We start from the raw sequence: 23,213 nt of genomic DNA, 5'->3' as shown, positions 1-23,213 counted from the left end.
AGCTTCTACAAAGCAAAGTCTAAATGCAAATATGTACGTAGAGATTAACATCTTATACAACAGGTGTGCATGGTGCTGTACGAAGAAATTAAAGATGGCCTGCTACAGGAGAAGGGGTGAATGGAGGATAGGGTGACCAGACAGCAAGTGTGAAAAACTGGGACAGAGGGTGGGAGATAATAGGAGCTTATATAAGAAAAAGATCCAAAGATTGGGACTGTCCAAATAAAATCAGGACATCTGGTCACTCTAATTGAGGAATAAAACAATGGGATCCATTGAGTTTAATAATGAAGGTGGGGGCTGAGACTTAAAGTTCAGATCTGGCTCTGATCTTTTCTCAAGTTTGGGTGTGATAGGTTGTGGGGTTTGGCTTGGGGTCCCTCTCTAACAGATGAGAAAAGATCAGATTTTTCTTTAGACTGTAAACTTCTCATTCAGTTAAATCGATCAACCTGAAGTGTATATTCATTGCTTTGATAAAGACAGCATGATAATGATCTCAGTGAAGAAATGTGATCAGATACTACAATGTGTACTATAAACCCTGGAACACTGTGTTGCTATATGTTTAACCCCCTTCCTACCCCAAAAGAAGAATTCTGGGAAAATTATGTGGAACCTACTTTTTTGTCCCAAATCAAATCAGTAACATATTAGACTTTTCCTCTACAGGAATATTTCATGATACAATTACATTCCTATACGCTTGGCATTTATTCATGTAATACACACAGGTTACCTTTAACTCCAGAAACAAATCTTGAAGCAGCACATCATAGCCAAGGTTCTCTATTTCACTAAGTGTACCAAGTATTTTCAATCTCGTGCTGTCTTGTGCTGATGGTGTGGTTTTCTCTGTGTGGTCTCTGAAACAAGATGCAGGGATAGATTTGCTACAAAGAATAGGAACACTAGTGGGAGACACATTTTAATAGGTCAGAAAATGGAACCTAGCACCAGGACATCAAGCAAACTAGAATTCTTAGTGGCTTCTATATCTTAGAGTAGAAGTGATGGTCAGTGTTAGTGGGAGGATACTGATTACATGACGATGACTTTTTAATTTGTCTGTCTGGCAATTGTTCTGTTGTTATTGGAGGTGCATGTAAATTATCACTGCACATGTGAATGGCAAAAGGGCAGATCCAAATAGCCCTGCCATTGCCCCGGTGAAGGCCAAACTGCAGTGGAAATAACATCCCCTGCTACACGGGACCCAGGCGCTGCAGGAACTCCATACCTCCTTGCCAGCTTGATGGCAGTTCTTGGCACAGGAGTGCAGGAATGAAGTTGTAGGTGAGCTGAGCCGTAGCAGGTTCACAGGGCACACAGTGCAGATACATGGACTCAAACCCTCATGAAATGAGTGGCAACAGGCAATATCTGATGCTCTTTCCTATGGCCCTGGTGGACATTGGCTACTATAGGCTGGGCTGTAGGATTCAGTTCCTCAGCCTTGTGCATAGGCGCTGACTCTGTGGGTGCTCTGGGGCTGAAGCACCCATGGGGGGGAAAAAAAATGGTGAGGACTTTGCACCTACTGGCAGCCCCCCCATCAACACCTCTCCCTCCCCCCTGTGTCTCCTGTCCACCTGCGGCTCCACAGATCACTGCCTCCCCATCGCTCCCAGTACCTCCCGCCTGCCAGAGATCAGCTGTTTCGTGGCATCAGAAGGTGCTGGGCGGGGGAGGGGAGAGGAGTGAGGGTGCAGTGCATGTGGGGAGGGGATGGAACTGGATGGGAAGAAGGGCAGGGGCGGAGCAGGGGTGGGAAGAAGCAGGGTGGAGGTGGTGCATTGGTGGAAGGGGTGGAGTAGGGGAGGGCCTGGGCAGAGCCAGGGGCAGCATCCCCCGGCGGAATAGAAACTCTGTGCCTACGACCTTGTGCCTTCAGTTTGACTCAGGCTCTGACCTCTCACGCAGGATTCAGTCTATCGTTTTTCCATTATTTCATGAAAATAATAAATATCTCCACTCTGTTAGGACAGCCAGAGGGTACCTTAGTTTTGTAGCAAAATTATTTAATGATGCACAGCTTGGATAAAAGGAAAAATGCAGTTGTGGAAACTGTCCTAATGGAATGAAACTGCATGTTCCTAAATAATCAAATGGCACTTTTTCTTTTACCCCAAGCGCATATCTGTTCTACAGATGGGCACTTGGAGACTAGGCGACTTGTCCATGATCAATCAGTGTAGGAACAAAGAATGAAACCCTGGTATCCTGATTCCATGACCCATATGTTGTCAGAACTTGCACTCAACAGGAACAGTTGAAATCTGGAATAACAGGATTGTTGTAGTAGCTGAAAATCTTTGGGTGGGGTTCTCAGCTGCTCTAAAATGACATATGAATGACTTCCCTGGAGCTATGCTGATTTACACTAGCTAAATAATAAGAGTGACAAGTATATACTGTACAGATTTGATTCAGCTTTCTGGATATTAGATAATGGAAGTTACACTGTAGCTTCTCTCTCTCTAAATCAGTATGTAAATATTAAATACAATTAAAAGTTTCCGTGTCTTTGCTGCTGTAATGCTCTTTTTACCGCCACAAGCTAGTGTCACCCGGATTGATTACAAAGCAATAAGTTAAGCATGTTCATTGTGACACTTACCTAAAATTCATACAGTTGTTAATATTTGCAATTATCGTAGCCTTGAAATAGCTGTGCTGCTTGTTTTTCTCTTTAAATTCTTCTAAGGCCTTCTGGTAGCTAAAGGGAGAGATTGAAAGAAGAGATCAGGATCAGTAACTTTGCAACTGGATGTCAACATTGTGCTTAAGAAGCTATTTCCTGCAACAGATTGTTACTCTACCTTTTCAAAAATGTTGACAGCTCCACCAATAGTACAACGGACAGTTGTTTGCCCAGTTCAGGTGTAATTTCTGCAGCTCGCTTTTGTCCTCCATGAATAGTCTAAGACATAAAATTGAACAACTGTCAACTTCAAACTTCTACAACAACCCTCCCCTGCAAAAAAACCCACAGGAGAATTGCTAAGGTGGCTGATGCTGATTTCTTATTAGTCATTGGTGTTAGAGCAGTGCTTTGTGTTTGTGCAGTGCCTAGCACATTGATCAAGAGCCAGTGGCAGCTGCCTGCATTGGCCGTCTATAACTAGAGACGGTGGAGAAGTGCCGTGACTTGTCCAAAGTCACACAACAGAGCATGGAACAGAATGCTCGTCTCTCCAGAGTCCCAGCACAGGGTCCTAGCTGCTGGACAACACTGCCTGTCCTGGAAATAAGCAATGGAACTGTATTTATTTTGGACACTAGTGCAATAGTTCCATCCTCTGATTTCAATCAGGAACATAAATGAAGGAGAAACTAAATAGGAATTCAGAGGAAGGAAAAAAAGTGTGAACATAGTGTCAAATGATTATATATATATATATATATAAAAATACACGCACACTTTTTGAAAAATATCTTCTAATCGCTGGGGAGAGGGAAAGAGTCCTACCCAAGAAAAGATGAAGGAAAAGAGCTGATTTGTCTAACACAACCCAAAACTCAGCCAAGTTCCTCAACAAATAACTGCCATTTTGTTCATTTGTGTACAAGAGGTCCTACTGGTTCAGTTTTGGTTACACACATGCATTCCCCTTTTGTCAGGTCAAACAAGGGCAGGATTTTTCCCCTTAACATATTTGAGGTGTGGGGAAGGGGAGTTTCCTAGGACTGCAGAACAGAGGGACCTGCTAGTCCCTAATGAATAACCACCCATGCAATCAGCCCATAGCCTCTGACTGAGGCAGGCCTAGTGGATAAGACATTGGCCTGCGCTGTGGGAGAACTGGGTTCAATTCCCTGCTCTGGTATAGCCTCCCTCAGTGACCTTGGGCAACTTACTTAGTCTCCCTGTACCTCCATTCCCCATCAGTCAAATGGGGATAACAGCACTGGCCTACCTCACAAGGGTGTTGAGGATAAAATCCATTGATAGTTAGGAAGTGCAGTTACCATGGTGATGTCAAATACCTAGAGAGATTTTTCCATACCATTACACGGTCTTCCCTTTATGTGGATATCTACAGGTCCTTGAATGGATTGTACTTGTTTTGAAATTCTAATACCTGCATGACAGTTATTTTTCAATATATCCTGGATCAAGTAAAACAACGCACTTCAGTGTATTTGTTACCTGGATGACATCTATCGCTAATTCACTGTGAAAATGTCCATCCAGTTTTTCTGGTTCTCTCTCTTCTGTCCACCTCTTTACTTCCATTTCTAAACTCTTGGCCAGCCAGTTCTTGATAGAAGCCTTGACAGAATGAAAGAAAAAAGGAACAACCTTTACCACAGCCCATGTACATGGTTTTTAGTGCTCACGGTTTGTGGACTACATTTTACTGCTCAGTCATGTAATTCGTCTAGCCTAACAGAATTTTACATCAATCCCTGCTAGGAACTTGAAACTCTGCTCTCTGCCAGTTACAAGCTACTGTCTGAGAGATGCATGTAAAAACCCTATACCCACAGGGCCCAGTCTTTATTCATGACCATATTGTACCATCCTGTGCTTAGCTCAGGGGAGGGCATACAAGAACTCTGGAACTTGAGGCTCATTTTAGTGTTCCCAATTAATGTTTGCTCAGGGAGAGGCTTGGAAGGTGTACAGGATATCGCCCCCAATTCCCAGGAGAATGGGAAATGGAAGCTCCAGTGCTTTGGGTGCTGTTCAGTCTCCCTTGTGGCTCCTCTACCAGCCAGAGCCCAGAAGATAATGCTACAAAAAGCAGCACGGTCTTCTGGGCACATCGCCACCTGACTAGCTGCCAGGCTGGGAGGAGAAGCATGCTGCATATAGTGGCTGCTTCTCAGCGCTGACTCTTCCTGCTCCTGACATGGATAACTGCAGAGCCGCACAGCACATATCGTAATTAACATCGAGAGGCTACTGCTGCGTTCTGTTTGCACAACAACTTGCCTGTCCCAGCTCACATCTGGAAGGCATTATAGACTGGAACTCCAGACTGAACTTCCTCTCTACTTACAAGTCTCCAAGAATTCTAGCCTGATGTTTTTGACTGATCACACGGTTCTAAGCACTGATTACTAGAATGGTCACCACTTGGGTGCTCTCCACCTTTTCCCCCCCTCCCCAAAAGACTACAAGACTAACAGTCTCTCTGCCATGATTCTTCAGTACAGTTAAGAGCTAGATTTTCAAAAAGAAGGCCTGCACAGTTGCACCCCTTTGCATGCACCCAACCTGCTTTCACAAATGCTTTGGGTAGGAGTCTTCTCTGACAACAGCACGCAAGTCGGGAGTAATGCCACTAGAGCGACACTGCACATACCTGGCTAGGAGAGGAGAACTGAGCCCTCTCTGCATGCTTTACTTAAAATTGGGTCCAAAAAAATCTTTGACAGTTTATTCCCTCTTAGGGTAAGGCTTCCAGGGATAGGATAATTGTTTTTCTGTGTAAATAGCCATGCAGCCCCCCAAGGCTAGTAGGCTGGGCTGAGCATGAAGAGAACAGCATTTTGTTATGTAGATCACTGTGCAAGAGAGAACATGATTCATTTCCCACTCACTTAGCAAGGTTGAGCTGACATGTCTGATCTTGAAGGGTATGTAAAATGACGCAAGGAGCAGAGCAATGCACAGTAACTGTGCCCTGGACAAAATAAAGCTTCACTAAGGCATGTCACAGAAATAAAGGTAAGAAAGGAATGAACAGATTCTCACCACTTCATTATACAGGTATTTAACTTCAAGCTGTTTGATCGTTTTGGGTGGCAACAGGCTCCCCAGTTTGGCTTCATCCAACTCTTTCATTAAAATGGAATTTTTTCTTATGTCACTGGAATGAAAAAGCCAAGCAATCACATTTCGTAGAGTCAGTGTAATTGAAGACAGTTGGTTTACATAAATCTAACATTGCTAAAGAAATTAGTGAAAACCATATGTAAAAATGGGTGTTGCCCTTAAACCCAGGCAGGCCTTGGCGGAAGGGAGACAGCACCCAGGCTTTGTAGCCCACGTCTCCAGTTATAGTTTGTTCGTGCCACTAAACAATAATGGACACTGGCACAGCTTGCTGTGGGAATTCAAACAGTGCAGAAGTGTTCTAGCCTAAATGGAACCAGGAGTTGAGTTTTGTGCCAGCAGCTGAGTTCTGGTGGGAAAGAGAGAATTCAAAGCAATGAAAATAAAGGAAACCCTTCCTCCTTCAATAGCTGAATTATCTGATGGGACACTGGGTTTTAGTGACTAAAGGAACATTGGACAAGCAGTTGTTTTTAGAATTTCAATGTCTAAAAGGCTGCTTTTGGTGTCTCATATCCTGCTGCTGTTCTTTCTGTGAAATGCCTATTGAAGGGAGGACTGATGGCTTGACATGGAGACAGAAATCAACTGCCACCCTGGTGTCAATGTGGAATCACTCCATCAGCCTCAAAGGAGACTTACACTGAGGGCAGGTTTTGCACTGCAGTGAGTAATGTTAGTAATTACCCAACATCCACAATTTATATATGAACCATCACTTCACAAATATCACATTGTACTCCTAGCAACAACATATGGCCTGCTTTTCTACAACTTCAGAAACTTGTTGCCAGATCTTTAGCAGCAGTAGTGCTGTGCCAGGCACAGTTTAGTGGGGGAAGATGGCCAAGGTGTGGAATTGGCATTTTTTGTTGAAAAAAGCTCAGTAAAAAATGTTCACTCAGCTCATTTATCCTTCACAGGGTATTTGTGTAAGAAAATAGCCAGAGTTCTAGATAATCCTACCCTAATCCAGTGGTCTGGAACATTGAAACATTTGCTGATTCACCCCTCCCAAATTACTCCTAAAACCACCCACTCGGTTTTCAAAACAAAGCCACACGTTTTGGCTTATGCCAGAACTTTTCTGAATGCAATACGCTGAGGGAGGCTTGCATGGTATGTGTAGCTATGTCATTGTTGTTTTGCCCCCCCTGTGCGCTGCACCTTTAAATGTCTAGGGATCAGAGTTGTGCTGTGTCCCTGGTGCAAAGTTGCCGTAAAACTTGTATAGCCAGCTGCAAGAGGATTCACCCAGTGCAAGGGGAACCTGCGGCAACATGAATCACTGCTGTACCTCCTATTGCCTGCTGCAGGAGGTGTGGCCAAGGATTCTCTCTACTCTGCTGTCCCCTGACAGGTAAAATAGCCCCTTGGGGCCACAGGCAACTAACTTAAACCTGTTTTGTGAGGGGAGCAACCAGTGCCCAGAATCATGGGTGGGAGGGGAGGCACAATGATAACTAAGTCCAACTGTGTACACCTTCCTTCTCCTCAGCTGCTCTAAGCACTCCCTAGAATGAGTTCGGGCTCTGGGCCCAGAAGCCTGCCCTCTGCTAGAGGTGACCGCTACGTTTCATTCAGGCTGTTAGATGAGAAGCATGGTTTGAGGAGACTCTTTCACAGAGGAAATCTACTGTCATCTGGTTTACATCTCCATATATTCAAATAAAGTCACTCAGAGAGATAGGACACTGAGGTTTTTGTGTATGAAAAAACGACTTGCTTTTAGAATTTCAACCCACTGGGGTAAATTCATCCCTGGTGTACGTATCCTGTGGTCTCTTATGAAATGCCCAGTGACATCATGTATCCTCATTTACCAGTGGCAGGTGCGTGCCTTGTGCATGTACCCTCCCGCACTGCACAGTGCATGTTTAACATAGGAAGTAGGTTAGGCTGGGTATGAAACACTGACAGTTTCTGCAGTTTAAGGGAAGGTGTCTGCAAACTCTCATATCCATATTTAGCAATACCAATTTAATCACGTGTTGCTCTTTATGAAAGTAGTTAAAACATGACTAGCTGATCAATGTTTCTACCCTGAGTGCAGCAGCACTTTTGAAAAAAATTATAAAATCAACCTCAAGTCAATCCATCTTACAGCAAAGCAGCACTTAGGAAAAAAATACTTGGGTTTTAAAATAAAGTAACACAGCTTTTGTATTTACAGCTTGTGATAAGGAACATGACTTCTTCACAAAACATATCTAACAGCAGAGCAATTGGTTTGTCTAGTACTTTGGAGGAGTTCAGTTTTACAAAACATGTGGCAGTTCAGCCCAGTAACGGTCCTTTGGCTAATGCTCTGCTGGATTTGGGTTCCATTCCTTGCTCTCCTAACTCAGGGAGTATCTACTAAGCAGCTGTGTGATGTGATTTCCAGTGTGGGTAGACATACATGCACAAGTTGTGTTCAAGCTAGTATGCTAAAAATAGCACCGGGGCCAGGGTGGCACAGGCTAGCTGCCTGAGCTGTACCCCCAGGGCCAGGGGGGATTGTACTCAAGCAGCTAATCCAAGCCTCCACCCACACTGCTGTGGCCTCACTGCTACTTTCAGGTGCTAGTTCGAGCAGAGCTAGCCCATGTATGTCTACCTGAGCTGGGCATTACGCCTCCCAGCTGCAGTGTAAACACACCCTGTGAGGTACGCAGGGACTGTGGGTAATGCCTAAGCAAGATACTCCGCCCTCCCAGATGACCTCACATCATGTTTCTCAGGAGCACAGACCTGCAGTTGAATGAGGGGCCACAAGGAAAAAAGGTCCTTCACTTCCCCAGGAGGAGGTGACTAGGGTAGAGAAGGAGAATCTAGAAGAGTTCAGTTGCACAGCTGGAGGGGTGATCAGGACAGGGCACCTGCCCAGGCCACCCTGATGTTGTGAGCTATTTCGTTAAAGAGTGGCAGCAATGCACTGGACTCCCTTCCAGCTCCACTGGGCTGAAAGATTGCTGTTGTGGCACTCTGAGGGGAAGCGAAAAATCCTCCCCAGAGGATTAGAATAAACTGCAGGTGTTGATTTCAGGTCTGGTCCTCAAACTGGGGTAAATCAGCATAGCACTAGATTCCAAAAATCAGCCATGTACTTGACACCAATGGAGCAAAGCCAACTTGCACATAAATATGTGGGCATCTTTGGAGCCAATGGAGCAATGCAGATTTACATTAGTGGAGCGTCAGGCCCAAGGACCACACAATACAAGACCTGGCAAATACCATCCTATGTATTTAAGCCACAGGGACAGGTGAGGGGACTCCCTGACTACTTAGACACTCGCTCAATTGGCTGAAGAGCAATAAAGTGTAATTGGCATGACTCAGTGCACGGGAGGATGAGGATAAAGTGTAACTGTACGTGGTGTCAAATGATCCCCTACAGAGCATAGACAGATAGGCATCTTCTGCCACCTGCAAGCCGTTAAGTTACAGGGTATAACCTGGCATGGCTATCAAGACACCCAAGAGGTGTTTGAGTTTCAAAATTACTGTCTGAATTGGATACTGTAAAAATCGTACTTGATGCTGTACATTACTAATCACTGTAGACAAACTCCTGCCCTGGGTCACATGGGTGTTACTGGTGGGGGCATGTGAGAGTCCCCCTCCCCCCCCCCATGTGGCAGCACTTGTCACAAGGTACTGGGAAAGGGACCTGGCTGCTCACCTGCCAGTTCTCACCAGCCTGCAGAGCGGTATGGTCTGCTAGCATAGGGTGTGATGTGACCCCTAGGTACCTTGTACACATGCTGCAACATGGAGCCTGCTCTAGAGGTGGGTGAACCCTGCTCCTTTCTGGGACCAGCAATAAATGATGCTGTAGAGTGTCTCCCAGCTGCCGTTGCCCATCCTGCACTGGCAAGATGGCTCCTACACTTTCAGATGGGTTGCAAACACATACCCACTTCCCAGTGTGCCTGCTTACAGCAAAGGAAGGATTTTGCCATAAATATCCCCTTTACTATGGCTATGTCCACACCATGTGGCTTGTGTCAGCACAGCCCTCTCGTGTACAGCCGGCCTACACCGACTAAAGACCTTTTTCTGTTGGTATAGGAATACCACCTCTCTGAACAATGCTAGCTGCCTTGACAGAAGCCGTCTTCTGTCAACATAGCTCAATCTACACAATGCAGGGCCGACTCCAGGTTTTCTGCCACTCCAAGCGGCGGGAGAAAAAAAAAAAAAAAGGCCAATTGGCAGCACTTCAGCAGCAACTCAATTGCACCGCTCTACTCTTCGGCAGCAGATCCTTCACTCCCTCCCTTCCTCTTTGGCAGCCGCCCCAATAGCGGACGGAGTGCCACCCCAAGCACCTGCTACCTTAGCTGGTGCCTGGAGCCAGCCTAGACACAGGGGTTTTGTCAGCATAGCTATGTTGGTGAGGAGTGTGGTTTTTTCACACCCCTGTCAGATTCAGCTACGTTGACATAACTTCTAAGTGTAGATCAAGACTAAGTGTTCTCTTATTAGATACACTTTGCTCAGACACCATCTCTAAATGTTCAGAGAGAGAAATCGCCTTTACTGATCGTTTCTGGAATCTACTATCCAAAATCTGGCACTGGCAAAACCAAAGATAACAGACTAAGTGATGATAGATCCCATGCATGTATGGCATGGGAATACATGAATGCAGATCAGTCAACTCTAGTCAGAAACACACAGATATAATCACCACTTACTTTGGATAAAAGTTCTGCACCCAGGTGAGGAGGAGATATAGGTCCTTATCTCCCAGTTCAAACTCAGCAATCAGCTGCAGCTGAGAAGAGAAATAGCTATGGTAACATTCTGCATATGTGCTGCATACGTTAAACTGTGCGTGGTAATGTTGTTTAATGCATTCCACCACTGTTATCATATCCTCTTTCATTGTCCTTCCCATGTGCAGAAAGCAAAAAGCAGTTGTAGACAGGTTCTCAGCAGAGCTAGTGAGCTGGATGTCTTTCATACGATCAGCTACAGACTGCTTCACTGTGTCCATCCAAACCTCCTTCCATTTTCTGGGTCTGTAACTCACGACCTTGTCAGGTGGCTTCTCTGACTTGTATCTCTCATCCTCCACCTCCTGCTCTTCTATTGTGTACACGGCATGCCGAAGTAATTTTGGATTAGATGGCGCTAGGATTATCGAATTCTTTATGATGCTGAAGACTTTACTCTTCAGTAGTTCATAGAGTGATTCCACTGTGCTTTGCTCCCTTAACAATTCCTCTTCACTCTTGCCACCTAAGTTGTTGTAAAGGGCCCACTCCAGAGCAATCAGCTGTTGAGTGGCATCGAAGAATTGGTCACTTTCAAGGTGCTCTCTGATTTGTTCAACTGTCAAAAGAACAACAATTTTTGTACCCAACTGCTTTACGACCAAGGCTCCCATCTCAACAAAAATGGCCCACGATACTACAGCGCATTCAGTTATATAGCCCTTTTAATGCAGATTCTTAGACTTCACGGAAAAGTGTCATTCAGGTGACTTTTAGAGATCTCTGAATATTGCTGCCATCTCTCTCACTAGAGATGACTGTGACTCAGGCTGTGCCAAGGTATTACCAGTCCAGCGGTTGGATGTGCTGCCAACTATTTTATGCTAAAATACTAGAGGTTCTACTCAGGGCTTATTGATAGATAGCTTCAAAACTCGAGTGGGATATCTATATCTGTTTTTACCCTCTGCCATCCATCTAGCAGTGAAAAAGATCCAGGCTACTAAACTGAGTGGTACCTGCATCTTTATAGCAGGAACACTGAAGATCATGGGAAAGTGCACATAGACACACCAAAAGCTCAGCCAGTTGTGCTCTTTAGTGTAAGTGACGGGAAAGAGTGGAAATGAGATGATACATTCTCAACTCTCACCCATGTCCGCTTGCTCCTCAAAGATCACACTGGAGGGAACAGATGTCAAAACCTTAGTCACCAGAAAGACTACAAATCATTCAAAGGCCATTAATAGTGCCACTGACCAACAGTGAAGGCAATCTGCTCATTCCAGTCATGTCACGCCCAATGACATCACTGGGAATTCGACACATGAATCACGGGCATGCTAAGACATTGAAGAATGAGCATAAGCAAACAGACTACAACAGTAACTGAAAAACCTGGCACATGAAGTCCCAATATTGTTGTTCCTGAATTTAGATTTCTGCTAGGATTGTGGAACAGAATGACAGAAACAGTTGGCAAGTACTCAGAATCCAGAATCTATTGTCCAGCCCTTGGTACTTGCTGTTGTACCAAGAGCTGGGCACCAGAACAAAAAAACCTCAGGGAAAACTGATTTGTTATCCTATGCTATGCCTGAGGGCTTGTCTACAAGAACAGGTTTCAGAGTAGCAGCTGTGTTAGTCTGTATCCACAAAAAGAACAGGAGTACTTGTGGCACCTTACAAACTAACATTTATCTGAGCATAAGCTTTCTTGGGCTACAGCCGACTTCATCGGATGCATGCAGTGGAAAATACAGTAGGAAGATGATATATAATACACACACACCCCTGCTGCAAATGGACCATTTTGATTACCACTACAAAAAGTTTCTCTCCTCTGCTAGAAATGATGTGTATTATATATCATCTTCCGACTGTATTTTCCACTGCATGCATCCGATGAAGTAGGCTGTAGCCCAAGAAAGCTTATGCTCAGATAAATTTGTTAGTCTCTAAGGTGTCACAAGTACTCCTTTCTACAAGAACCAGTGAGCATGCAGCAAGCTGAGGTATAAATCTCTCCTGCACTAGCCTGCCACATGCTACGTGTCCGTATGAGGCCTGCTGCCACACACTAAAAATTCCAGGATGTGCTTTAATCAACACTCGTTTCAAAGCAGGGTAAGTCAAAATGTATGTGCATTAAGGAATTTATAGCGCACACTAGCAAGGTCCACACAGACAGAAACTTTGTGCATGGCAGGCTAGTGTGGGGTAAATTTACACCTCAGCTTGCCACAAACTAACTGCTCATATAGACAAACCCTGAGAGGTTGGCCGGAATACAAATACTTCGTGCTAGTAGGTAAGCATTAAAGTGTCCAATCCTCCTTCAGGCACTATCCTCTGGACCGGAGGGGCTGCTATGTTAGAATACCCCTCCCAGTAAAGGTCAATTATCATTGTCCAAATCTACATCATTCATTACAGAGGCCTGGCTTTGCGGATGGTGTGGTTTCCAGGAACAACTAACAACAGGTGGTTTCCAGCTAACCTCGTGGCTGCATGGATGCTGGAATGGCCAGCAAACTTGCTTGGCCTCCAGACATATATCCTAGTGGTCAGACACGCACACATTTTGCCAAGCCTGTTTGTTATCTGTATCAGGGTTGTACATTTACATTAGACAGACTATACAACACTAATTGCTTAGAAGGAGGAAGGGATAGTCTAGTAGACTTGGGAGACCTTGGTCCAATTCCTGCCTCAGCCACAGACTTCACAGGAAATCTAGTGGAAGTCACTTAATCTGCCCTATGCCTCCATTCCTCACCTGTAAAATGAGGATAATACTTACCCACCCCCGAGGGGCGCTGTGGGGATAAAATACACTAATGTTTGTGGGGTGGCCATAAATGTAGATAGATAGAACTGGTGCATACTGTACCTGTCAGTGGCTTCTTGTCTGTCACTGCTCCATCCTTTTCTGTTTGATTCACTATCTTCTGACCACCCCGAAAATTAAAGGCATCTTTTAGTTTTCCCTTTATTCCTTTCTTTTTGGGACTCTCTCTGCACTTGGATGAAGGACAGCTCCCATTGGCTGGAGTGGAAGGTGCATGTGAGTCTCCGAGAGCAGAATCTTGTCCTCGGCTTTCAGTTTTCACCTGATCTTTTGGCTCGGTCTCTTCCACAGCTGATTCAATAGACACACTATCTGGCTCGGATTCTGATGATGTAGAAGGTTTTCCAGACGGCTTTACTCCAGTGATGCAGTCCTTAGAAATCTTACCCATCCCAAAAGGACTGTTGAAAAAGGGCATCATTTTTATCATTTTCTTTTTTTTAAGCCTGTAAATTAGAGTAAAGGAGTTGTCAGGCCCAAATGCTTGCATTAAAACAAAACAACATGCCAGTGGCACAAAGTTGAAGGCCTATTCCTGTAAATGAAAATTGCTACAGTAATCTGCTGTTAAACATGTGTGGGCTGCACTGAGCGAGTTACAGCACACGGCCCAAGAGTGTGTCAGTCAGGAGGAGCATTTGAAGCAGGAGATCTGCAGAACATTAGACAGGGCCCCAAGACAACACCTTTGTTGACATTAATAATACTGAGGTGGGTGGATGTATTCCTGTGGAACCTGAAAGTGATGATTCAGAACTGTCTTTACTGGAAATCTTCAGGAGTCTGTATAAATACATAAGTACATGTCTTTCCACCAGAGTGTGGTGGAAACAAGGAACTCAGTGAGGTTAATATACACAGTCTGTAATATAGACACACCTAGGGCCCAGTCCTGCACCTAATCTGGGCCTGCGTCTAATCTCTATGAGCACAGAAATGCATACACATCTGCACTTGATGGTACATGGCAGTTGCCACTGGCAGTTTGCACATGCAGTTACCGGATTTGTAAGCACAATCATAAAACTCAGACAAGCTGGGTGTGCAAATGCATTTGTTGGGGGAAGTCTGGGATGGGTTAACTATGCTCCCAGTGAAGTCACTAGTAAAACTCTCTCACTTCAGCCAATGTTGAAAGCTTTTTGAAAATCCCATTTATAATGTTTAGGAGAATCAGGCACGTACTGGGAAAAAAAATCTTATCAAGTAATATTAATGTCTGCAGGGAGTGAATCCTCCTGCATTAGCATAATATTTATTACTAGTCTCACTGAAACACCAGAGACCCCAGTCAGAGTCAGGGTCCTTTTGTACTCCAGGCTGTCCAAACAAAGCAGGATACATCTTTGCAAATGACTGATGCACTGTAGACTATTTTGGTCCTTTTTCAATGTATTCTGGAATGTAAGACCCTCCATTCCAGAAAGCCTCTTGGTGCAGCTACAGTATCTAAAAAGATACAGCTCATCTGCTGTCGAATTCCCATACAAATAAACCAAATCTCTAGATCCCACCCCCTCAGAAGAGATGGGTCTTACATAGCACAAATGCTGGCCTCCAGGCACTAGCTTGAAATAGCATGGGAAGCAAATTCAGCTCGAAGTTTCTATAGTGAGAGCATCCTCCTATGGCAGGGAAGGGTGGGGGGGGCTGTTTCTTGAGACAGGCAGATTCCTAATCATATAGGAATTTCCAGTGGTACTGGGATCGGCACTGCAAATGTCTGGTACTGTAAAATATCCAGTACTTAAAAAATTCACTCCCTACCAGTGAGCAGGAAGCATTCTCTGGTGAAGGAGGGACCAAAGCCATTAGCTCTTTGTACAGCACCTAGCACAATAGGGTCCTTGTCCCTGACTGGGGCTCCTAGACACTTCTGTAATACAAATAATAATAAAACAAAACAAAAAAAAAACCCAACCCCCCGCCCCATGCTAAGTTTTTAGCCCTTGCTGCCAGCAACACTCTTTGGCTCTCATGCAGGTCACATCTAATGCATTGCTATATGCAGATTGGCCACCCTTTAGCATCTGCTGTGAAACTGTAGCATCAGAACAGTGGGCAGCTGCATGGTTAGAAGTGGGGGAAGACTTTGGCTATGACCACACCCCTAACAAATGAACTTATAATATCAAGCCCTCCAAATGCTCTTCTTCAGTTTATACTGTAAGATTTAGGGCCACGTACTAGGATATATGTGTGATCACTCCCCTATATGCAGCTTCCATTGATACAAGTGCTGACGTGTAGGGACATCAATTGGAAGACTATGGCTCTTTGTTTTGAGTCCGATTACTGACATTGGCATCATCCAAAAACAACTACTCTAGAAGGTCAAGCTGACAGTATGACACAAACTTATGACTCACAGGCACTTGGGAAAGGGAATCATTCAGTTTTACACAGGAGTATTCCTTCCCCGCTTTGACCTATGGGGTGAGATTCAGGATTTGGAAGAAATAATGCAGGTTGCTTTTAGAGAATGCGAGAAACATGATCATTTTATTAATTAAAAAAACCTGTTGGTTATATTCAGTGCCACTGCCAGTCTACACACGCAGAAATCAACCCAAGATAACTGGCTTACGAAAAATTACCAGGCACACACCTCATTTAACAGGTTCGTTCATTTGCAAGTGATCACAAAGGTTTGCTAAAAGTTAAAACCTGGTGAGTAGCATTCCAAATGAATAGGAATAAGGGATGACTCTGGGAAATCCTAGGGGTAGATGTGCTGACTCTTCTGCCAGCAGGAATGTCATCACAATGGCCAGAAACACAGAGCTTGAACGGGAGTCCTTTCAAACCAGTCTTCACGGCAGCTGTGGCATCACTCACACAGGAAGAGAAAATGGGAGGTCTGATGCTCAGGCTCTTAAGGATGTTGTCATAATTGCTAACATAATACTAATTATGACTTTAAACTAGGGATACAATTTCCCCTTCTGGAATCTTACAAAAGAAATGTGGGGATTTTTTTTTGTTTGGGTAATTAGCCATTGCAATTCACTATAGCTAGACTCAATAAGGTACATCAACTCCAGTTTTATGGTTCTTATGATGTAAAACATCTTCCCCTTTTATTTGTCATTTATTTCAAAGGATGCCATTGTAATAGAGGATCTAGACAGATGCCCAGTGGTTATATATCACAAGGCTATTGTCCTAATCTCTGTTTCCCAGAACAAAGACTTATTTGTATCTAGATCTGCTGGGCCAAATTAATACCTCCTATGAGATCAGGAAAAAATACACACACCCTCACACATTTTTCTGTTTGTTCAACTGCAGAATTAGTTAGAAGTATCCTCACTCCCATCTGGCACTCCAAGCAAGCTGTCCTCTTGTTCTAAATGGATAAAGACATTTCTCCATTTGCTGTCCTCGAAGGTGACATGCAAATTAAAAAATTGGGCTTATGCTTTTATTGTTTTGATGAAGACTTGAAAGGTAGGTTTTGAAGAGAATTGTACCTGTTTTGACAACAATAAACCTTGCTCATCTGCCTCAGAAAACTCTGAGGACTGGAGAACTAGCAAAATGACACTATAAGGCTAGAGAGGGAAATGTGAGAGGGGATTGTAGTCAGAAGGACTAAAGCTTTGTTTGTATAACATATTTAACGTCAATGACAAATCAGCATTTTGGATAAAGGATGGGCTTGTGAAAACATTTAGCACATCTCCACTCCTTCAATTAAAGGGCTTGGTCTAACATGTTTATTGTCAGGTCATTCAGCAAGTCCTCCAGAGAGACTAGACTTGACGTTCCTGATATTTCTAAGGTTAAAAAAAGCAAAAATTAAAAATCCAAATCGACAAACATGAAAGGGCACAAGCCCAAGTTAAAAACTAAAACAACGGAAAGGCTCCAGCCTTCTATCTCAGAGGGCCGCATTTCAGCAGTGGGTGACAATCCCTGTATTTATATGGTTTATTCTGTAAACATTGTAAAAGGCTAAATGATTATTGCAAAAGTAATTAAATATCAAGAACTAGGTTTACCCTAAACCTGCTATGCAAACTAGATACAATCACCTTAGGTTTGAACAGGGACTGGGAATGGCTGAGCCATTACAAACATTGAATCTATCTCCCCTTGTAAGTATTCTCACACTTCTTATCAAACTGTCTGTACTGGGCTATCTTGATTATCACTTCAAAAGTTTTTTTTTTCCTTACTTAATTGGCCTCTCAGAGTTGGTAAGACAACTCTCACCTTTTCATGCTCTCTTTAGGTGTATATATGTCTCCTCAAAATATGTTCCATTCCATGCATCTGAAGAAGTGGGCTGTAGCCCACGAAAGCTTATGCTCAAATAAATTTGTTAGTCTCTAAGGGCTGGTCTACACTATGGGGGAAAATCGATCTCAGATATGCAACTTCAGCTACGTTATTCACGTAGCTGAAGTCGAAGTATCTAAGATCGAATTACTCACCGTCCCCACGGTGCGGGATCGATGTCCGTGGCTCCCCCGTCGACTCCGCAACTCCGTTCGGGTTGGTGGAGTTCCGGAATCGATATAAGCACGTTCAGAGATCGATATATAGATGAGATGCGATATATCGATCCCCGAGCAATCGATTGCTACCCGCCGATATGGCGGGTAGTGAAGACGTAGCCTAAGGTGCCACAAGTACTCCTGTTCTTTTTGTGGATACAGACTAACACGGCTGCTACTCTGAAACCTAAACCTGTAAATACTGCTTAGTGCTAGGGGGCACAGTCAATTTCACTCTTTCATTAGTCCCAGTAGTTATCTAAATGCAAAGCTCTTAGTGGTTTTGCATTCATTTAAGCTGCCGGAATCCCCAGGGTATCTCAGCCGCCTGTGCTAACTTGGAATGCAGGCGACTCCACTCTCCCCTACCTCAGGCTAAACAGACAAGCTGAGAGCCTCTGAACTCTTCACCTGCTTCTCTGCTGTAGTTTGGTTTTCCCTGCTCAGTAACCACAGCACCTGACTTCACTTACTCAAAGGGAAGTTGGGTAAATTAATGGCTATATCACTAGACTAGGCATTAGGAGACTTGGCTTCTGTTCCGGGCTCTGCCACTGGTTTGCTGGGAACTTGGGGAAAGTCAGTTCTCCTCCCTGTATCTCAGTTTCCCTCTTTAGTGAAACAGTTAGAGGTCCACCGCTGAAAAGCACTGTATAACAGTTAGGTAGCATTTGATATTATTAAAGCTCCTCCTGGCTAAAGCCAGTGAACTGCATAACTTCTGCAGTACTGAATCATTTCCCAGAAATGGAGCAAACTCCTCTCCCAGCCAAGGAATCAGCAATTGATGCCACTTCCCTTAGAAGCATGCAATCTAGATAGAATCCACTTCATTAGTAAGAGAGAGCTCCAAGTGGCACCATTTCAAAAGGTGCCCCAGTGATGTGTAGAACAATCTATGGGCATAATTATTTCTGACTTGGTCAATCAGAGCCAGAATCACAGTCGGGAGCATACATGGAGCCCTCTGCCATTCCATATTAAGTAGCAATAAGGTTAGGATCAATATTGCTATTGACTGATGTTAGTGGTTGGATTCTCTGGATTGTGCAAATAGCTTTGTGTTCCTCAGAATTCCCAGCTCCTGAAAAGTTGCAATACTGAGGTTTTGGCGTGTGGGAGAGGTGTGATGTGGTGCGGAGGGCAGGGGAAATGCTTGAATTAGATCTCGGATGACAGACTCTGAAGATCTGGACACCATACGAAAAGGGCTCTTACCACTTTTATCTTGCCAAAAAACAGACACTCAAACAAAACGCAGAATCTTCAGAGAACTAGTACAGGCAAGTCTTATCTTACGCGGGGGTTCCGTTCTGCGGTTAGCCTGTAAAGTGAAAACCACGTATACTCAAAATTACATCCCCAAACCCTTGAAATCCCGCCCGCAGCTCCAGCGGTTGGGCCAGGGAGGCATTTAAAGGCCTCCTCTGGGCTTCGACTGTAGCAGGGAACCCTGGTGGAGCCCTTTAAATGCCGGCCCCGGCCTGGCTGCCAAAGCTGCGGACGGGATTTAAAGGGCTCCACCAGGCTTCCTGCCGCAGTGGGGAGCCCGGAGGAGCCCTTTAAATCCCACCGCAGCTTTGGCAGCTGGGCTGGGGATGGCATTTAAAGGGCCCTTTTGTTCGCCCCAGGGGCTACCAGCCACCTCTGCAGCTGGGAGCCCCCTGGGTGATTTAAAGGTCCTGGGACTCCCAGCCACAGCTGGTGCCCCAAGACCTTTAAATCTTGAGGCCACGCCTCTTCTGCTTGAGGCCACGCCCCTCGGACTCCAGCCCTACAATGTAAAGCTGAAATCACGCATGTTAAATGCGTGTAAGTTGCGACAGACCTGTAATCTGTCTCCTGCCATATGGGTATTTTAGCACATTTATTTAGGCAAACCAGAGAATGGGCTGGGCTTAGTAAGATGGGCTTGTTCTCTTATAAGATTCTTTGCTGGTTTTCTCCCCTTCTTATTTCCTCCTCTTCCCCCCACTGAAGCCTGCAAGTATTGTCAGGAATTTGTCTTATTTTCTTGTTTACTTCCAGCCTATTGATGATACAGGCTTGATGAGATTTATGGCCTCTCTGTAGTTTAAGGAATTCTATTTACCTCTATTCCACAGAGAGTTCAGAAACCCAAGATAAGTTACTCAGAGTGTACTGTTATATCTACATTTTCCTTTACAGTCATGACTTCCATGAATTCATGTCAAGGGCTGGTGCAAAAACTGAATATTGACCAATGTAACTAAAATCACTACAGTCCCCTAGTGTGGGTGCAGTTACTAGTATAAGATTGTTTATAGAAGAGTATAAAACTGTTTCCCTTCAAACCAGCTTAGGTCTTGTTTACATGAGAAAGTTGCACTAGTTTAACTATATTAAGCCCTCTCTCGTGGGTTGGCCTGGGCATTAATTTCCCAGTGCCTCTAACCTTACCATATTTATCAAATCCATATTGCTACATTCTGGGCTTTAAAAGAGACATCAGCAGCCTTAGCAGCCTTCTGTCTGAAATGTGTCTGAGACAAGGTAATATCTTTTATTGGCCCAACAAGATTTATTACCTCTTATCTTCTCTCTCTCATGTCCTGGGACCAACATGTCTACAACAACACTGCAGACAACTCTGACATGTTTCACATACAGGTGCCACATGACACTTGCAGAAGAATTCAGCATGTTGGGTGCTGAGCTCTTTTGAAAAGCTGCCTGTCAACTTTCCGTTCCATTGCAACAAAGGTTAGATTTTCAAAAAGACTTAACATTGGCCTGACTCTGCTGAACTCAAAAATCAGTTTTGCCATGAATTCTAGTGGGAGCAGAGTCAAACTAATGCAGAGCATTTTTGAAAATCCCATCCAATTTGTCTGCTTCCTTTTGTGTGTATGACAGCACTTTGTGTATAGTCAGTTTCAAGACGTCTTTGTATGTAGATCTGCTGGGCCAAATTAATACTTCCTATAAGATCAGGAATAAATATGGTGCGTGTGTTCCACCTATGACTTAGGTGATTGTCTACACTGAAGCTGGAAGTGAGCCTCTCAGTAGACAGATGGGCACTAGTGAGGTTTGAGCTAGTGTAACACTGACAGACCCCGGTCATCGGTGGGCAGGATTAAACTGGGGCTCTCTGGACCTTAGTGCATGAGCCTCTACCACATGAACTAAAAGCCGCTTGGCACTTAGTGAAAGCTGTAGAGCAAACTCATTTAACTCTCTAAGTGGTCTTGGTGCCACTAGATGGGACAGAACACCACACCCAGAAGGTGTGTGGGTTACACTAGCACACTCGAAACGGCAGTGTGCATGTTGAGCTTCTGCCAGACTCACGCTCGCCACCCACACTCAGAGCCAGGGGCTTGAGAGCCCATGCTGCTGCCTAAACTGCAATAGCCACTCAGTTAAGATCGCATGCAAGCTTAAGTCCTGCTAGCGTGCATCTGTCTACCTGTGCTGGGAGGCTTGCTGACTGCTGCAGTGTAGACAGGTCCTGTTCTCACAAACATTTACACGTGCAAGTTTTAGCATGCAAGTATTCCTATCGACTTTCAGTGAGGCTCCATAGCAGGGCAGAAATCTGTTTGCCTCTGTGTAACCCCGGGAGAGTGTGTTACAGGTCCCCAAATCCGCTGATCCACAGAGGATGTGAGTACAGCTGGGTGACTTTTTTTTTTCCAGCGACTAATACATTAAATGAAAAATGCAGTTTTGTGGCAACCCCCAAACTCTTTGCAAATTCAGATCAAACTCAGCAAATAGTTTCAACAGAAGTAACATCTGGGAATGACCGTTTGCTTAGAAACAAAACTGAAACATCCAGTTTTGATATGAAATGAACCTAATCTTTTTTTCCCCCCATGATTTTTTGGTTCCACAACCAAGCCAAAAATCACTTATCTGTTCAGCTCCAATTAGGAATCTGAAAGTCCCCAAGTCATTTCCTGATGTGTCAGCCAAAATAGCAGCTGTCACATATCCACATCTCACTGCAGAATTGGAGCTTGTGGGTAAAGTCCTATTTTCAAAAGCGACTCAGGCACTTAGGAGAGCAAGTCCCTATGATTTGGGCTCCTAAATCACCTCTGAAAATAAAACTTAAGCGCTTTTGAAAATTTTCCCTTATGTGACTACGGCATCTAAGTCACTTTCTCTCGTTAATGAGGATTTTTCAAAAAGCACTGGGGAGAAAAATTACCAAAAAAAAATCATTAAACCTACTAGGGGACACAGGAAAGCGTAGTAGCTGAAATTTCTTCTACTTCCCTTTGAAACTAGGTTTCAAGTTGGTTTAAATGTAAACAATTCCCTCTCTTGCTATCACAGCCAGAGAAATTAGCATCTTGAGAATCTAGGACTGCACTTCAATACAGTCTTCCAAGGGCCAAATTGTGCTCTCAGACCTGAACACAAATCCATGGACATTAGTGGGAGTGGCACATTTATATCGGTGAGCTTAATCTGGCCCCAGGATATTAGACAACTGGCTAGCTGTTTAAAAACTGGTTTCTGTAATTAATTTACTTTGTGTGCCTGCCAAAACTCTCATTACTATATATAAATAAATACCAGTGCATGTGCAGAAGGTAAATTATTATTCATTGTATTTTTCCTCACACAGCTTCCTTAGTGTATCTGCATGACATTCCTTCAGTACTGTAGTTAGAAACATTGTCTAAACTTATTAAAAGATGCAAACAAAGAGAATGAGAGAAGGATACAGGCAACTTCTACTGTAGACACAGAGTTCTAACAGTACTTTGTACTTACACAGCATCTTCCTTGCCAGGATGGCTCAGCCTGTTGCAGAAATACTTAGCTCTGCGAAGCAGCTATTATCCCTGTTTTACCGATGAGGAAAGTGAAGCACTGAAATTAAGGGGCAGATTTTCAAAAGAGCTCAACTCCCCATTGGTCAATTACATGAAGAGGCCAGACTTTCAAAAGAGCTGAGCTCTTGATTGAGAATCCCAGAGGAGCTGCTGGGTAATGAGTATTTCTTAACATCTGACCATAAAATGTGTGCCCCATTTCTCCATAGGCACACTGGAAACAGAACCAGATGTGACTTTCAGTCACATGCTTTAATAACAGCCCTCTCTGCAACAGCACCAAGGAGAAGCCTCTATACAAATGTTAAGAAGATAGTTCACTCTGGAGTTGAAAACATCATCCAATTAAACGTCCTCATAGCCATTGCAGGGGATGAAGGGATCACTTCCTAGGTATACGGTGAGATTCCACAAGGTAGGAGATGTTCTAGGGTGAGGTGGGCTCTCCAGGTAGAGTGATTCCAGGATGGGAATTACCTTTGCACCTTCAAAAGGGGGCTAAAACATCAGGGGGTAGGTTCAAAGTGTTGCTGTATGTCCAGCAGTATA

At 44.2% G+C, this 23,213-nt stretch overlaps 1 protein-coding gene across 3 annotated transcripts in view; it reads right to left on the bottom strand.

The window, feature by feature from the left end:
- Window positions 1-23,213, bottom strand: part of TNFAIP2 (TNF alpha induced protein 2) — a 39,794-nt gene that overhangs the window by 5,791 nt on the left and 10,790 nt on the right. For 2 of the 3 annotated variants that reach the window (XM_050954137.1, XM_050954138.1), the window contains exons 2-8: window positions 13,391-13,794; window positions 10,477-11,116; window positions 5,711-5,825; window positions 4,157-4,279; window positions 2,826-2,926; window positions 2,624-2,722; window positions 743-869 (exon numbers count right to left, since the gene is read on the bottom strand). In XM_050954137.1, the coding sequence (XP_050810094.1) occupies window positions 743-869; window positions 2,624-2,722; window positions 2,826-2,926; window positions 4,157-4,279; window positions 5,711-5,825; window positions 10,477-11,116; window positions 13,391-13,778 (1,593 nt within the window). In that variant the 5' untranslated portion in view covers window positions 13,779-13,794. Of the gene's footprint in view, window positions 1-742; window positions 870-2,623; window positions 2,723-2,825; window positions 2,927-4,156; window positions 4,280-5,710; window positions 5,826-10,476; window positions 11,117-13,390; window positions 13,795-19,068; window positions 19,175-23,213 lie in introns of all 3 variants that reach the window. The other variant, XM_050954140.1, reaches the window with a different exon arrangement.

The sequence above is a fragment of the Gopherus flavomarginatus genome, chromosome 5 (assembly GCF_025201925.1).
Source record: "Gopherus flavomarginatus isolate rGopFla2 chromosome 5, rGopFla2.mat.asm, whole genome shotgun sequence".
NCBI classification, from domain to species: Eukaryota; Metazoa; Chordata; order Testudines; family Testudinidae; genus Gopherus; species Gopherus flavomarginatus.
Note: the sequence above shows the minus strand (reverse complement) of the source record. Positions and strands in the feature narration are given on the sequence as shown.